Source organism: Alligator mississippiensis, chromosome 7 (assembly GCF_030867095.1).
Source record: "Alligator mississippiensis isolate rAllMis1 chromosome 7, rAllMis1, whole genome shotgun sequence".
In the NCBI taxonomy this organism is placed as follows: domain Eukaryota; kingdom Metazoa; phylum Chordata; order Crocodylia; family Alligatoridae; genus Alligator; species Alligator mississippiensis.
Window position 1 is genome coordinate 89,223,687 of NC_081830.1, and position 18,431 is coordinate 89,242,117.

General features: G+C 46.6%; 1 protein-coding gene across 2 annotated transcripts in view; it reads right to left on the bottom strand.

Moving 5' to 3' along the window:
• The window catches only part of ACAP2 (ArfGAP with coiled-coil, ankyrin repeat and PH domains 2), a 100,617-nt gene that overhangs the window by 47,829 nt on the left and 34,357 nt on the right, over positions 1-18,431 (bottom strand). For both annotated transcript variants that reach the window (XM_006264140.4, XM_014595805.3), the window contains exons 4-6: positions 17,236-17,289; positions 3,783-3,841; positions 1,899-2,082 (exon numbers count right to left, since the gene is read on the bottom strand). In XM_006264140.4, coding sequence (XP_006264202.1) covers positions 1,899-2,082; positions 3,783-3,841; positions 17,236-17,289 — 297 coding nt within the window. The remainder of the gene's footprint in view (positions 1-1,898; positions 2,083-3,782; positions 3,842-17,235; positions 17,290-18,431) is intronic.

An 18,431-nucleotide genomic window follows, 5' to 3' on the forward strand; every position in this document is an offset into this window, starting at 1 on the left:
GGAGCAAAATTCACCTGCACACCACATGCAACAACTTCTGCCCCACTTGTGCCTGTTTTTGAAAACTCTCCTCCACTCTAACGCCAATAAAAATTCAGCAGCGATTAGGAGCAGAGGTTCGTAAGACAGAAAAGGACCTGCTGGGTCATCAATCACAGTTCCTTGCTATCACAGGAACTGTCATGTAATCCCGCTAGGTAGCTGGTGTGCTGTGAGAATGGCTTGCTGTTAGGCATCTGTCAGCTTTTTCAATCTGCTATTTCCATCCTGGACTTAAACTATAAGCTCTTCAGGGCAGAGATGACGAGGAGTAGTGCAAAGCCCTGCGCTTGGGACAGAATAACCACATGCACAAATACAGACTGGGGAATGACTGGCAGTGCAGCAGGGAAGGACCCGGCGTGACAGTGGACCATAAACCGAATCAGCCAACAGCATGCTCTTGCTGCAAAAGCCGACCGCAGCCTAGGCTGTATTAACAAGTGTCACTTGCAAGCCAAAGGAAGCAGTTCTTCTGCTCTATGTTCAGCACTGCCGAGACCTTGCCTGATGCTCAGTTTTGGGCCCCCCACACTTCCAGAAAGATATGGACAGTTTGGAAAGAGTCCAGCATGGGGCAACACAAATTATTAGAGGCTGAGGAGTCAAGACCAATTGGGAAAGGCTGAAAGGACTAGGGTTATTTAGTCTGGAGAAGAGAAGACTGAGGGAGGATCTGATAACACTTGTCAAACCCCTGATTATAAAGAGGATGGAGATGGGCTTTTCTCTGTAGCCGTAGGGCACAGAAACAAGTGCCTCATGCTGCAGCAGGGAAAATTGAGGGTAGAGATGAGGAGGAACTTTCTGACTATAGGAGTGGTCAGGAGCTGGAACAGGCACCAAGGGAAGCTGTGGGATCTCCATCCTTGGAAGTTTTCAAGAGCAGGTTAGATAGACACTTGACTGGGATGGTTTAGTCGGAAAAGATCCTGCTTCGAGCAGGAGCTGAACTAAACGAGCTTCTGAGGTCCCTTCCAGCCCTATTATCCTATGATCCTATGACATGTTCATGCACTGCAGCAGACTAGGACCTTGCACAAGCTCCTCTGAACACAAGGCTGCTCCACTCTTGAGCTTGGGCTGTACATAATAACTCATTTCACTTTTAAGGCCAAGAGTTTCACGTGCAATTTGTCCTGCTGCCTATAGTGTCTGCACACGTGCATACGTGAATTAATACGAAACACTGCCAAGTTTTTGGTTTTTTGCTAGGTGTATTTAAAACTTGCATAGCACTATACATGCAACCAAGATAATTGTTTAGCAAATTTAGCTTCTAAAACACAAGCCACTGATCTTTTATCACATCCACAAATTAAAATTTCAGTCAGCATTTTAAAGGGTGGTTCTGGGTTTGTATTTATAAGAACACTGCACTGACTCATCTAGGGAAGACGGACCCATAATGGCAACCAAAATGCCAGATTCAAATTAGTCAGGTAATCTGTAACCGACATTTTTACTCAAAACCTTAACTTTCAAATATTTACACCGACTTACAGCAAAATCAAACATACAGAATCCATTTTAACAGGTAGAAAACCAGCTCTTAACACTCATTTGTTTTTAAAAGTATTTAAATAAAAATGGACATTCAGTGTCACTGTAACAAGAGCTTAACATACAGTAAAAGCGACCAGTAGAAGTACATAGGGTAACACATGCCTATTTAAAAGCTCATCTGAAAATGAAAAATCAGTCCGCAAAAACCATTTGTGGACACAAATAACGTATTACTTACATGCTGCCAATGCATACAGGCATTGAGAACATTATTGCAGGAATTTCCAAAAAGCAACACAGCTCAGTAACTAGACACCACTTAATGTTAGCCTTACGCCGACTGTTACACTAACCTGAAGCACGTAATCCAGAGCGATGTGCCGAAAGCACTTCCGTGTTGCAGTCAGAATATTAGTTGCCTCTTCTACTTCATGTTGCTTGTTTCTCTGAACTTGGGCATTTTTTACTAACGCATTCTCTTTTTCTTCACTGACTTTTTCAAATTGCTTCTTTGCATCCTTAAATTTTCTAATATCTCTAAAGAAAAGGAAAGATGGCTTGAAATGCCCCTGAAAGCACATTTTGTTCACCATGGGAAGATTGCTTAAACATTACAGTAAATGGAAACCCCTTTCTACACTGCACTCTATGCAAGTCTCCAATCTGGCCTTTTTTGGTTTTACTTGACTCATTAAATATTTGGCTCAGATGTGCAGTATAAGTACAATGAAGTGAGGCCTTCCTGGCTCCTTGCTCCGTCTCCCTTTCACTCTTTTCTCAGTGAAATTGAGAAAACAGTTCACCAACGGGGGGCTGAGAAAAGCCCTAGCAGCGCTTTACACGCACTTCCAGCTCCACTTCTAATCCCTGGAGCACATATAAAAAGCCAAGGTTCTGGGAATGCGAGGCAGCCAGTTTAATAGAAAACCAAATAAGAAACACATGGCTGTTAAGCATCTTGGCAGGAGTCTTCACTGTAACTCCACAAAACCTACTGAATCGCACTGCAGCGAGGCCTCCAAGAGGCCCACATCATCTAGTCCACGCCAGGGAGGATAAGTCACAACTTAAAAAAACCCAAACTCACTCACATTAACATTTTTAACATTTTAAATGTTCTTCTACATCTCCAATTCTTTTGGAATTTAAAACTGTAAGAAATATAAAGTGGTCACTTCATACTTATTTCTTTAATTAGTTCCTCATGTTTAGTAAAATTTCCAATTTTACACAGTCAACTAAGTTTTAGATTTAAAACACTCATCTAAGCTGGACAAGACAGGGTAGGACCTCATGAAGTTCTTTGCTGTGAAAACACCCAAAGCCAAGATGCATTTTGGTTAGCAAATACTCCATGCGACGTTTAACCAGTACTACCTACCGAACTTGCGCGTGTCTGGAACGCAGAAATGCATCAGTCAGGCTACACTCCTCGCTCTGGGAGCACGGGCCAACATCAGTGGGACCCATGCACCTACACTCTCGAGGCACGCCTGAAAAATACTAACTTTAGGTGCCCAAACATGAGCTGAGGATCCTAACCTGGGGATATAACTTTGGAAAATCTCTGTCTACACGAATAGAAAAGCTGACACACGTTTTGTTGAAAAATAATTATTTTCATCAGTAAATCTGAAGCAACAGTGCTTTAAAGTGACAGCACATTTATGAAACCAAGGCCCTGTTAGTGCAAAGTCAGTGGAACTACTCCCAGGATGCAGTGTTAAGGGAGTGCTTAAAACCAGCGTGCAACCAGGGTGCAACGCGGTACTTTGAAGGGAGCTGCGATGTCCAGCCCATGAGAGGAGGCAAGTGCTGGCTCCCTCAGATGCTGGGCACCTGTGCATGCCCGTGTCCTGGCAGCAAGCCCCAGCTCTGGGAGCATGGGAGGAGCACAGACACTTTACAGAAAGCTGCATCTATAATTTACCTCATCACAGACATTTCTTAGGAAGCAACAGCATAAAGTTGCATTTTGTCTTAATGAAGACACCATCTGATTTGAAACCTATTACTTACCTTGTTTTAATATAGAAATGGCTCCACCCTAATCCAACTACATACCAGCTTGTTTAGGTATGTTGGGCAGAACTGTTTATAGCAAGAATACTTGACAGTTCCCAAGAAGAATAGTTGCCCCGGCCTCGGCAGAAGTCGATTTCCTATTTGGCCTTACAAAGGACTTTCCCCCTCTGTCGTTTAAAAACTGAATTGCTAAACCGTGAAAATAAACTTACTCTTTAACAAATGTCTGAAGTTGTGCTTTAATTGATCTTTGGGTTTGATCAAACAGAATCTGAAAGAAAAAGAAAAGCCATTAAAAGGTAGCTCAAAGTATTTTGGATTGTAGAAGTCTTTTCATTTCATACGCAACGTTTAATAGGAAGTAAAACCTAACAGTTCTTCCTCATAGGTCTTCATCTGACATTTCTCCGAAGGCTCTCAGGCCTCCTACAGCGGATTCTGCTTTAAAACTCCATTCCTCACACTTCAACTGTTATTTAAAATGACAGTCACTCTCAGAATTAAAAACACCTTACCTGAAAAAGCTTAGTAGACCATCACCGTTCAGCAAGATAAAAGGACAGTTCCAGGTACTCCAGTAGTGCAAACTGGCTGATCACAATGATGTGTGCAGGTTTCCCTCGCTTGATGTGGGTTCTGTATGTGTGAATTTGCTCTTATTTGATGACCCTTCTCATACCACGAATTCGTTATATGCGAGGTAAATTCACTCTTATGCGATCGGTGTGGTGGAAGCCTGCAGTCAGCTGCCTTGTGGGAGTGACATGCACCAAAATATAGGCTCATGTGTGAATCTGTGCTCCACGCTCTTTGTCCGAGACACGTTTCTGTAGCTGCCATCCCTTTATGGTAACATTCACCACCACCACGTGCTTGTGTGTACTGTCTGCTGTTGGTGAGTACCAAACTGTCTTGTAAAAGTGGTAGGAATGGGTCTGGGGGGTCAGAACAGCCATGGTCTTGGAGCCATATCCCTATTTGTTACATTGAAAGTGGGTTCCCTTTGTGTGAATTCGAGTCACGTGCCGTTTCCCAGGAACACGTGTACAGCATAAAGCGAGGGAAACCCGTATACACAAAATTTAGAAGCACGAGGCTGGGAAAAGCATGGTATAGGACCAAAACAAATACATTTTTAATGCAAGGTGGCAAAAGCCAACAGGCACATACTCTTACTCTGTCAAGAAGTTTATGACCAAGTCAGGACACAGCTTCCTCTCTTGGTTCTGTCCATGTTATGCTTTCACCTACCTGGGAAAGGGAACCCTGGCACGCTGGCACGGGGACTGGAAGTTTCCCTACAGTTCCGTGAATTTCATATATTCCAATGTAAATCAAACAAGCAACACAGACAATATTCACCCAGCGAATAACAGATCCCGTTAACACCTACAGCACACTCTTCTTCCACCCAGTGCAACAGCAGGAGAAACTCTGTGACAGATTAGCACCCTGCATCCGTCTGCAAAACATTCTCTTCCGTGAGCACCAGCGTTACTGCAAATAGTCCTGTGCTCTCACTTTCATTGCCAGCTTCACTCCGAGCTGGAGCACCCACAAGGCATGAGGAGAAACCCCCATACCAAGCCGAGAGCAAATCAGAATCGCCAGTCTGCATGGTTACCACCCGGGGAAACCCTCCAGAACTACAGCTGGATGCTAGTCACATGCACCTCCAACGCAACCAAGGAAGGAGCAACCCGAGAAAGGGCTCTGAATCCATTTTCAATCCATTATCCCCCTCAATACCTGGAAAGTTACTGGAACTTTTCCTGAGGAAGGCCATTTGTGAGCATCGGGAGAAGGAAAAGCTGATTACAAGCAGCCAGCATAGATTGATGAAAAACAAATTGTGCCGAATTTGATCTCCTTCTTTGTCAAAGTAGCTACTTGGGTGGACGAAGGGAACGATGTGGATATCGTGTATCTGGACTTCAGCAAGGAGAAATGTGGGCTGGACAAAACTACTATCAGATGGACAGACAACTGGCTCAAGAGCCGCAAGGAAAGGGTAATTATCCGTGGGTCCATGTGAGAATGGCAGGAAGTTGAGTGGAGTCCCACAGGGGTCTGTCCTGTGTTTATTAACGATTTAGATGCTGGCACAGAAAGTTTGAGCAAGTTTGCAGACTACATGAAACTGGGAAGGATTGCAGACACGCTGGAGTATGGCAGTGCAATTCAGAAGGATCTCAACAGCTTAGAAAGTTGGGCTGGAACAGGCAGGATGAAGGCCAGTGTGGACAAATGCAAGGTCCTCCCCCCAGGAGGAACAAACACAACCAGAAATATAAAATGGGTGACACCAGGCTCGATGGCAGCTCTATGGAAAAACACTTGAGAGTTTTGGTAGACCAGACTCAATAGGGGCCTGCAGTGATGAAGCCGCACATAAGGTTGATGCAGTTTTGTGCTGCATCAACAGCAGCATTAGGTAAAAGACACGGAGGTGGTAGTGCCTCTCTGCTCAGGCCTTATCTGGATACTGTGTGCAGTCCTGGGCTCCACAATTTAAAAAGGACAGGGAAAGGTTAGAGAGGGTCAAGGGGTAAGCGACAAAGATGATCAAGGGCTTGGCAGGCAAGTCACATAAGGAGAGGCTGAAGGAGCTGGGCATATTCAACCTGCAGAAAAGGTACTTAAGAGGGGACATGACAGCAGTCTGCAAATACTCAAAGGGTTGCCACAAAGAAGAGGGAAAGCACCTTTTCTTTCTTTCTGCAGAGGATGATGCAGACCAACGGCTTGTTGCAGTAAAATAAAGTGTAGACTGGATATCCAGAAGCGCTTCCCTGTGAAAAGAGTGTGGCAGTGGCACAGACTGCCTAGGGAAGCTGTGGACTCGGCATCACTGGAGGTGTTCAAGAGGAGGTTGAACAGCCCCTGGCGGGGGATGAGCTACACAGGGCGATGCCCATGTTCTACTACAGGCATTTCCCAGGCTTCTGGGCTTTGCTGGCTGCCCCCAGTCCCACCCCCCACTTTCTGTAAGTCAGGATGTTTCGAAGCCTTCCCAGGGACACTGGGGTGCTGGCTACAGCCATGGCTGGGGATGGGGCCTGGGCTGTGCCAATGCTCTCGCTGGGATTTAAAGCTGCAGGTTCCTGCCTCAAGGGCCTTCCCCTGCCACTCAGTGTCAGACCAGCACCACTGTTGTGGGGCCAAGAAGAAATTATACCCCATGGTCAGACTGGTACAGACTGAAGTGGTTTTACCTTCTTTTGCAGCAGGGGCATGGCCTCTACCTGGGATCCCCGCAGCGTACATTGACAACATTTCAGAGAAGCAGAGCACTGGCTGCAGGGGCTCCCCTGCTTTGCCTGTGGCAGGTTGGGGTGCTCGGTCTGTGTTGTGTCAGGGCTGATGGTCGTCTCATGTAGAGTTGAGATTATGGTTTGTATGGGATGGTCTGGACAGGGCGGATCCTGCCTCGGGCAGGGGGCTGGACGAGATGCGACCTGTGGAGGTCCCTTCCAGCCCTGCTCCCCTCTACGACCCCGGCTCTCTCTCGCTCTCTGATTTAGACTGGACCTTGGATCAGTTCTGGTCCAAGTTGAAGCATGCTCCCCACCTGACAATAAGATGTTTATACACGATCCTGTAAACACCCCACCTTACATACATGGATTGGGCCCAAGCGAGCAAAAAAGGTGTACAGATTTGGAGAACAGCATTATTGGGTTTGACCACAGCCCAACGAGGGCAGGGGGAGGGCGTCTGATCACCCAGGAAGGGGTCTAGATGGAAGGCCTGTACCCCAAGAATGTATAGAGGCCAAAAGCAAAAGAAAATGCCTGAATTGTGTTGAAACTCAGCAAACTTAAAAGCACACGTGATCCTGTGGCTAGATCTAAACACAACTCCCGGAATTGTGCAATTAAATTCCCTGGTCAGTTTTCAAAGTCTCATCCTGGGCTCTTGCAATTATTTGGGTGAAAAGACACAGGCAGAAAGCAAACAATGGAGTGAATGCCATTGCCAAGCGGTGGTCTAAACACAGTCGCCTAGACCCACAGTTCAGCACTAGTCATACGTGATGATATCTCAAAAGAGGTAGCTTTAGAAATTGGAATTTGAAAGCTGCCACACAGCAGACTGAACTGGATGGCACGTCTTGCAAACCAATCCTGAATGCATTAACATCCTAACCCACAAAAACCTTCCTTTTAGAAAGAAGGGACGTGGTAAAAGTATCTGTATCTGTCTCCTTCCTGAAGAGTCAATCCCATTTCTCCACTCCATGCCTCCAATCCTTCTCATCACCCTCTCTGCAAACCCTCTGCATCTGCAACAGCCCTTCTGACATGAAGTGACCGCAGCTGCACACCGTATCCAGAGGAAGATGAGACACAAACTTGCACGGTGGCAGTGTTTTCCTCATTAGTCGACATCCTTTCATCTGGTTTTCTTTGGTCATCGCTGCACACTGTGCAGAGCTCTTCCTTGGCCAGCCCACAACAGCAGACAGGTCCATTCCCTGAGTTAAAATTGTTCACTCAGTCCTACAAGGTGGATGCATGGGTTCAATTCCATCCTCCCAGAAACTGCACGTGTTAAAATACATATTGCTTGTGCCCAGCAACACAGATAGCTCTGTATCACCGATCTGTCACCTTGACTGCTTACCGCTCTTCCAGCCTTTGACTTTGGACACTGTCAGATATAATAACTGTATCCTGGAGACCAGCACACACCCTCACGATGCATGTTACACCTGCATCCTTCTGTAGCCTGCAGGTGTAACAGAGCTACTCCAGCTGTAGCCCTGCTAAATTTAGTGGAATTTAGGTCACTTGTTTCACTGCAGCACAAGAGTTAGTGTCTGCTCCCCTTTGAAAGCAGCATGCCTGTCTGTTTTCTTTCAGGTCACTGATAACAATGCTACATACCACATGCTCAAGAACTGATGCCTGTGAGGCCTCGCTAGAAACTCACCTACATGGTCGTGATTTCCTGCTTGCAGTTATAGCTTGAAACCTGTCTGTCCCTTTGTCAGGTTTTAATCCATTTACCATGTGCCACATAGGCTTTGCACTGTTCTAGTTTCCTAATCAAAAATGTCGTGCAATTCCAACCAAATGCTTTTATCAACTAATCTGAGAGTCTCAAAAAAGGATACTATCAATTTAGCTCAGGGGCACTCAACCCTCAGCCTGCAAAACTCCCCAAAGCTCCAGAAAGGTGGCAGGAGAAGAGCAGTGCCACCAAGTGTCCAAGCCCCACCGAGTTGGATCAAACCGCAAACAGGCCATTGCCACACACTGGGATTGGGTCCTGGGTGGACCAGCTCCTACTGCAAATCGCCCCTCTCCTCTTTTCCCCTACCGCTCAATTCAGCAGGAGATCTGGAGGCATGGAGGGTGCAGGGGGTGCCGAGAGAGGGAGGGGAAGGGTGTACAGCTGCAGTGCTCACCCCCTGGGCTCCAGAGCTGCTTGAAAGCAGAGACTCTGGGCAGAGCTCACGCTGACCAGCCGGTGAGCTCACAGACTCACGGCACACAAAGCTCTGAGCAGGAGCTCGGATGACATGCTGGTGAGCTCAGAGATCACCGGCATCCCAGATCCTGGTGAGGGGGGTGCGATCACACCCGCTTTAGCTGTGTGATGTGCGCATGACAAGCTCTTCTCGCTCCTCTCACCATGGCCACACCACACCACTGAAAGGGTTGTGCCCCCACAGCCCCCTCGCCGAGATCTGGGGTCCACCCATGTTGCGAATCAACATTAAACATTGAGAGGGCTCCTCAGCCAACTCCTACAAGACTCTCAGACGCAACATCATGGCCCGCTCACTCAGGCCAGTGTTAAATTTTATTAATGGTTGTTTAACAACCTCCTGAGCTACTGCTGGAATCAAAGAGGGTTCAGTCACCATGCTGTGATAAACACACACACAACAAGAGAGAGCGTTTCCCAAACAGTTCTATGTTACGATTGACAATTTTAGCCCTTCACATCTAGCAATGGGCCAATACCCATTTGTAGGACTCCTTTTGCTCCGAATGCACTTTGGAGGAGCAAGCAATCACACAGGCACAGCTGAGTTTGAGAAGCATCTCCTCCACCTTCTGCCTTCATAGGGAATGACCAGCAAGTGATGCATTGCTCAGGAACGTGCCCTAGTTCAAGGCACAAAAGACCCATCCTTAAGTGGCATCACTATGTCATAAGACAAGGAGTTTCAAAACCAGGAGCACTTTGATCTGCCTTAATAGCAGGACCCAGTACCAGGAACATCTCACAAGGAAAATAAAACAACTCTTTATCTAGGGAAAGAACTGATTTAATAACTACCTGCCTAAACACTCTGCAAATAAAGAAAGAAAGAAAAAGAGAACACATGATCTGGACAGGGAGTTGGAGGCGCTGACACTACAGGACTGACAGGGCCACAGGGAGCGAGGAGGAACTGAAGAAGGTTTGCGGTTGCCCCACCCTCCGTGTCCTTGGCACGGCACAAAAGGCAACTGGGGCAGAGGAGAGGCCCAGACTCGGCTGACCAAGAGTCCAAAACTTGATTGCATGTGGCACGCGTGCAGCCAGAAGAGAACACACATGGAAAAAACTGCTTGAAGGAGATGGCAATTGCACAGCTAGCACATAATGGAGACATTTTACAACCAAAAATAGCTATGTCCTTTTCTGGAGACATGGAAACAGTATCAAACCAGCTAAGCCCCAGCATCTGCAAGAAACACACTATAATCATCAAGGTATTTAACAGAACAGACCTAAATCACTAATCAAACAAAAATTCTTTGAATTATTGGGTTTTTAACAAATTCTGATAAGTATTAGAAAACCAAGTAGCAAGTTACTTCACCTCCCTATATTAATGAGACATACTGGCTTGAACTGAAATAGAGAAAGCAGTTGAAATATCATCTGAAACCAATTGTATTATATCTAAAAATAAGCATTAAACACGAGTTTTCAAGAATACATACATGCTTCTTTAATAGTGCTATTTTAAGGAGCTTTTTGTTCTCAGCTTCTCTAGTCCTGTAAAACCTCTCTGCTAGCTTCTTTTCTATACTGAACACGTCTTATTGACCTGAACGGGGCACCTGCCAATACTGACCCAGACACTTCATGGAGAGCTTGGTAATTTTAAGTCTGCTAAGTGTAATGTGAACAAAATGGTAAGGAAAGACCTGTCAATAGCCCAAGTGGTAATAAAGACAGAAGGAGGAAAACAGAAGAACATGAGAAATTTCTACATTATTTTCATAAAATAGCATCTGGGACTCAGCCTATCCCTTTAACCTTCATAGTTTCATTGTTGGTATGGTCGGAAGGGACCTGAGCAGATCATCTAGTCCGACCCCCTACCATGGGCAGGAAAGAGTGCTGGGGTCAAACGAACCTGGCTAGGTGTTCATCCAGCCTCCTTTTGAAGACCCCCAGGGTAGGACCCAGCACCACCTCTCTTGGAAATTGGTCCAGATCCTAGCCGCCCTGACTGTGAAGTAGTTCCTCCTGATGTCTAGTATAAACATACTCTCTAACAACTTATGGCCGTTATTCCTTGTTACTCCCAGTAGGGCTCGGGGGAACAGGGACTCCCCCATTGCCCGCTGGTCTCCCCTGGCCAGTTTATAGACGGCCACCAGATCCCCCCTCAGCCTTCTCTTGTGGAGGCTGAACAGGTTCAGGTCCCGTCACCTCTCCTCGTAGGGTCTGCCTGCTGACCCCTGACCATGCATGTGGCCCTCCTCTGGACCCTCTCCATGCTGTCCACATCCCTCCTGAAGTGCGGTGCCCAGAACTGGACGCAGTACTCCAGCTGTGACCTGACCAGTGTCGCAGAGGGGGAGGATCACCTCCTCGGACCTGCTCGAGATGCATCTGTGGATGCACGACAAGGTACGGTTGGCCTTCCTGACCGCATCCCCACACTGCCGGCCCATGTTCATCTTGGAATTGATAATGACTCCAAGATCCTTTTCTCCCTCTGCGCTGACGAGAAAGGAGTTCCCCAGCCTGTAGGTCTGCTGCTGGTTCTTCCTCCCCAGGTGCAGCACCTTGCATTTGTCAGTGTTGAATCCCACCCTGTTCTCATCCGCCCACCCCTGGAACCTGTCCAGATCTAGTTGCAGCCTGTCCCGCTCCTCCAGCATGCCCACTTCTCCCCACATCTTGGTGTCATCTGTGAATCTGAACAGGGTGCTTTTCACCCCCTCGTCCCAGTCGCTGATGAAGATGTTCAACAGTGCGGGTCCAAAGACCGAGCCCTGGGGGACTCCACTGCCCACATCCCTCCAGGTCAAAAATGATCCATCCACCACCACTCTCTGGGTGCGGCCCTCCAGCCAGTTAGCGACCCATCTGACTGTGTAGGTGTTGACACTACAGGTGCCTAATTTCTTAATGAGAATGCGGTGAGAGACAGGGTCAAAGACCTTCCTAAAGTCCAGAAAGACTATGTCCACCACAACACCTGTGTCCAAGGATTTTGTGACCTGGTTGTAGAAGACCACCAGTTTGGTCCGACAGGACCTGCCTTGAATGAACCCATGTTGGTTGCCCCTGAGCATGGTCTCCCCCGTCGGCCCCTCGCAGATGTTCTCCTGGGTAATTTTCTCAAACAGCTTCCCCAGGATCGAGGTAAGACTAATAGGCCTACAGTTTCCTGGGTCCTCCTTCCTCCCTTTTTTGAAAATGGGGACCACATTGGCCTCTTTCCAGTCCTGCGGCACCTCGCCAGAGCACCACGAGTTCTCATAAAGCCGTGCCAGGGGTCCCGCAATGACCTCTGCTAATTCCCTCAGCATGCTGGGGTGGAGGTCGTCAGGACCAGCTGATTTAAATACACCCAGTCCCTCCAGAAATTCCCTGTCTAGGTCCTCACTGACCCTGGGCCTGGCAGCGCCTCCCCTGGGTCCATCGGGGATCCCGGTGGGGGGGATGCCCTGGTCCCTGCTCAAAAAACTGGAAGCAAAGAAATGGTTAAAGAAGTTAACTTTGTCATGTGCTGTAACCACCAGATTTCTTAGCATGTCTTCCGGTGTTTCTTATCTGACTTCAGGATTTTAACTTCTTTCCAAAAACACACAATTAATGTGACCTAGGGGCTAGTGCAGGGCTGGGCAAAATACAGCTACAGGCTGGACAGAGCCTACGGAGTGATTCTGCCCGGCCCACAGCAGCAAAGGCGTGACATGAACCCAGGCCATGGCAGTGCCCAGGCCCAGGCACGCAGTGGGGCTGGGGTGGTACCGCTGCCAGACCCCTTTTCCCAGCAGCAGCAGCTCCTCCTGACTGCCACTGCCCGGGCACCCCAGCCCATCAGCCCCACGCCCAGCGCCAGGGGCAGGCCCCACACACTTGGCTGGGCAATTGGGATAGGGCCATGGGCCAGCAGGCAGCAGTGTTTGGGAGCAGGATGGGTGGGTAGTGCCCTAAGACCCCAGGGTCTCTCTGGCCGTGACAGCATGGGGCTGGGGCAGAGCTGCGATGTGCTCAGCACTTGTCCCTGCCCACAGAACCGGGGCTCTGCCCCAGGCCTGACCCTGCACCATCACTGCCCCAAAACCCAAGCGTCTCCATGAGGACTGGCCAGGAGCCGAAGGCAGGGTTCTCTGCCGGGCAGATGCGATCAGAGCGCCCTGTCCACGTGGCTCCCAGCCAGTCTCCATGGAGCCCCTGGGATCCTGGGGCAGTGACAGCACAGGGCTGGGCCAGAGCAGTGCTGTGATCTGTCCCCTGCATGCCCCTGCCATGGAACCCACACCCAACGCAGGGCCATGGGCAGCAGATTGGGGTTCTGCCCTGGGCCCCAGCCCTGCGCTGTCACCACCCCACGCCCCGGGCCTCGCCCACCCCTCCCAGGGCTCCTGCGGCCCCGTCCCATATAGGAAGTTTTGGCAAGTTGCTGCAGGGGTGGGTTGGGGGGGCGATGATGACAGCCTGCAACACTTTAACAAGAGACCCTGTGGGGCCCGCAGGCCCCAATAACTGCCCACCCCTGGGCTAGTGCATGTCATATAGGCATATACAAGGCTGGATGAGTGGACTATGAAGACTCAAGACATCCAGAAAGTATGGGCGATGCAATGCATATAAAAGCTTTATTGAAAAAATGCTTAAATGGTAGTTATTACCTGACTTGGCAGAGCTGGAAGACAATATAGGACCCTGTGCATTGTAGCTACATAGTAGGTGGTTACATGGGCAAAGAACAAGTTCACCCTAAACTTCTCTGCAAGGAGCTGGTGTTCAGAGCAGTGGAAAATTAACTAAAACAGGTGACAGAAGGGAAGTCATGCACACATTTTCACAGCAGAGAGGGGCCTGGTGGTCCTGGGAAAGAGAAGTTAAATGACAGCTAGCACTTGATGAGGGCAAGGAAGAGCCCGGCCTTTTCTGACTACAAACAGACCCCTAACAGCTGAGAAAGGACTGGGGAAGGAGTACTCTGGAAGGAGTATTTCATCTTAGATGCTACAAGTGAGAAGAGGGGTTTCTTTATATGTAGTTTTCTTATCTTCTTGATAATATAAATGCATTCCTACCCATGTAGGATATGATCATTACCATCCTTTATAATCCAATTGTTAAAACTGAAACTAAAGTTTAAAGAAAAGCAAGCAGTTACTCTTTCCAAGCAACTTGGAAAATTCAAAGGACTATGAAAAATTGTTGGAGTAACGTGTGAGATTTTAAAACAGGCGGCAACTGGCAAAGATGAATGAAAATGAGCTTTTAAGAAGGACATACTTGGGATTTCCCACAAAACGCTGTAGGACATTACCTGAATGGGGTTTTCAAAGAGGATGGAGCTGGACTGGTCTCAGTGGGGGCAGATGATAGGACAAGGAGCAATGGGCTCACGTTGCAGCAAGGGAAATTTAGGTTAGATATGAGGAAAATCTCTCTTACAAGGAGGGTGGCGAAGCACTGGAATGGGCTTGTCAGAGAGGTGGTGGAGTCTCCGCCTTTGGAGGTTAAGACCTGGCTAGACAAACATATTAAGAAGACTTCAGCAGTATTATCCAGTTCTCAGAGCACCAGGAATGGCCAAGCTTTACACCCAGCTCGAACACAACCTCCCTTTGGAAAAGTTACTCTGCTTCTTTGCCCCACTACTCCCCTCAGTCAGAAAACAAGGTTAATAACACTTACCAATCACAAAGGGTGCTCTGAGAAGTAGGGTAAAAACAAAACGTAGGGAGATGAAAAGCAGTTTCTTGGTACCTGTTCATCCGCCTGGTCTCACCCCACAGTAAGATGAACCTAAACCAAGGCAGTTTAACTCTGTTCCACTGATGGCTACTTGCCCTAGTGTTGCTTTTACTTGCCATGCAGTAAGGAGACAGATGGACAGGTCCCATGCAGCAAATGCCTACTCCCTGCAATTTCACTGTTTGCCCCTTTAGTCAGTCAAGTAACTCTGAAGGGATAAAGCTATGCAAACACCGAGCATTGACAATATCCCCTAGGTAAAACCCTTAAGAGCTTATCGCTCCTTCCTGTCCCAAATAATGAAGAGAAACCTGTGGATGAGTGCTCCCCTTAACAAGGGTATCAAATTTAATGGGAGCATCTCAGAAAACTTGCATATTTTAATTCCCACTCTGTGGAATCAAAGAGCCGTGCAACTAAATGGTAGATAATATCTACTGCACAAACTGGCAACCAGGCTACAGCCACTCCTGCCACTGACATTTAAGCCTGCCAATGTCTGACAAAAGGAGAGATTGTACAAATGAGAAGCTAGCACAAGAGGACAACCGGATGCAGAATTAACAGATGAAGGGACACACGAAGCACACTGCTGGGCAACCTACAATTTTACTACAGTAACCTACAGTAATGTAGAATGAAAATGTTTAGCAAGAAAAATGCAAAGAAAACTACATTTGGGGGTTTTTTGTGAAAAAGTGAGAAACTGCCCACAAGGAGAGCTGGCCAGATTTACAGCTCTGCCTATACGCGTCAGTGCCAAGCTTTCAGGGGCAGGGGGTCGGAAACGATGATCCTTTGTGGTCCCTTCCAACTCTACAATCTATAAATCCATGAATCAATGCTATTCAGGCACCCAGCAATTCACAACAACACTGTAGGAGAGGTGGTGTTTGCCAGACATGCTCAGAGCTGCTCTCATGCCTCCAGGTCTCGAGCGGTGCTGCTCTATTCCAACACATGCTCATCTGAGGAGTGGAAAAGGTGGCAGGGGAGATGGATAGAGCTGTGAACCCAACCGTCACCAAATTAATTCTCCTGATCCTTCCACACAGTAGAACCGTGGCATCCGTCTCCTTACTTTCATCTAGCAGAGGAGCAGTCTTCCTGAAGACTTGTCTGTCTGCTTTCTGCTACTTTTCCATCAAGCTGCAGTAAAGACTCCAGTGAAGAACACAGCCCCTCTACATACAGGGATTCATCAACCTGTCTTACGACTCATGAGATCTGGACACAGGTGCCACAAGGGTCACACCAAATTGTAAGGATGAACAGGCAGGCAGCCAGAATGGTAAGGAGAGAGAGAAGCAAACACAGGAGATACTAAGACCGTTCAAGCTAACGTGCCAGCTGAGTGCCACGCTGCGATTTTCCCCCCACACCAGAACTCACAAGATGTCATGGCTACTCCTGACCTTCCACATCCAATTCATACTACCCGCACCCATGTTTGGTAGTCTTCACTGTGGAGCCTAATCCCTCCTTTGCTTTCTCCTATGACCTCCCTCAATACTGCCCTCTTCCTTTATTTCTTCCCCCTCACCCCCCGTATCATTTTTTCCCCTCATCTTTGCACACTTTATACCTGAAATGCCTTCCCACCCTTTGTTCCTAAGCAACCTTCCTTTGTTCAAACTTTCTAAAACCTCACTCCTTAGAAAAGGCTTAATGGCAAACAGTCTTTATTTAATGTCCCCCATAGACAGTTAATTTCAATTGGAACCTGTGGACTATCCTCAGAGCTTGACTAGATTTTTAAACTCCTTAGGACAGAAGCCAAGGATCCCAGGTTTGTAAGAGGGCCCTGCACACCTCTGGCACTTAAAATGATTGGGAAGGAGTTTTAGTAGCTTTCCACCTCATCAGCAAAGAAATGAGAAAGAAGCCTGGAGGGAGAACTCAACACAATACTCCTTGCTCCCTGCAAGCAAGAATGAAGCAACTTCTAAAAGCTCATAATTTTGTATGGAGAAAGATGAAATCTGCCACGGTGCAACCTACTGCTGTGTTGCAATCTTGGCATTTTGTCCTTTTTCTCTGCTTGACTAAATCTGTCACAGGTCCAGGGAAGGAAGAAGTTACACAAAGAGCGAGGGAAAAAACTGCAGCAACTTGTCTATGGAGAGGCAAAAAATGGAATGAAAAACAGTGGAGAAGCAAAACTCTAGTCTGGCAAATGGCTCATCTCTGTTGCCTGTCAGGCTGATAAGAAAGGACAACCAGCCTCAAGCTTCTAGGTCTGTGTTCAGTTCCAGCAGCATATGCACAGAGCCATGTATTTCCACACAGAAGTGGGGGAGATGTTTTCCAAGAGGGAACATAACATCTGAAGGAAAGGACAAGTATAAATGAACACATCTGTAAAAACAATGTCCACCCCTTAAAATATTATGAAAAGGTTGCGTTTCTTTAAACATATTATTCTAACAATCTGTTTGCTGAAACAAACTGGTCAGTCACACTTCAGTTACCAACACTTACTGTGTGATAATTGGTCATTTCCTGCAGGGTCTCAGAAAACTTCATCAGGCTGTTCTGTAAAAGAAGAAAAACAAGTGGGTAAAGCCAAATCCCATGAGATACAGATCAAAATATAAACCTTCAAAAAACTATAGTTTCTCTCTTATACCAAGGAAAATAGTCTATTTTTATGAGACAGCCTAAAGTCATTTTCCTAGAGAAGGATCATGAAACTATATTCAGCATACCAAGAGAAAGATGCATATTATCATCAAAGGAAGTATACATTTCTAACAACAACGTCTTCACCTAAAATTACAAAACAATAAAAGCAAATTATTGCTGCTTTAAACATACAAGTCAATTTGATTGGAATATAGCAATTTACAGCATCAGAGAATCTGGCCCGAAAACCATACTCGATGATATCACTGCATTTTCCACGGATAGTAAATAGCAGCAATTATCACAATTTAAGAACAAAATCATGTTCCGCTTCCTTCTATTTCCTTCATAACTTCAAAAATGTCTCGCAAGAATCTCTACAATGTCTTCATGGGAAGTCTTTAATAAAGCAGCAAACCCAACTCTTTTTGAGCAACTGTCGAAAGAGATTAGCAAACAGTCTTAACAAAATGCTACCAGGAACCAAACCTTTTCATATTTCTACTGAATAAAATTAGACCGGATTTTAATCGGAAGCTAGCTAAAATGTATGCATTTTTAGCCAACCTCCAAAGAAAAATTCAGCCAGTTTTCAAACTTCATCCTGTAAACATAAAGAAATTGTAACTTCCTGATTTAGCTAAAATAGCAAATAAATCTTTCTATCTAGATGGAAGTAAGGTGTGTGCATGAAAATATAAACGGTTTGTGTATAACATACACAGGGTTTACTTCAATATATAAATGTGTACATGAAAAAGTATACATGTGAAATAGCAAATAAGGCAAAATTTGGTGAGTATGAGAAATACAAAGAGAAATTTTCATATAAATTTCAAAACAAAAACCATATATTAGGTATAACTTCTACAAATTTACTAAAAAGCATGTTATTATGAGACTATGCCACTGCTGAAATGGAGCCCGTGTGCTGAGAATTAGGCCAGAAAAGCATTATAGCTACAAAAAAGATGTTTTACCCAAGAGCCGTGATTTAAACTTACACTATTTTTTGGTGTTATTATTGTCAAACCCAAGAGCAATAGGTCTGA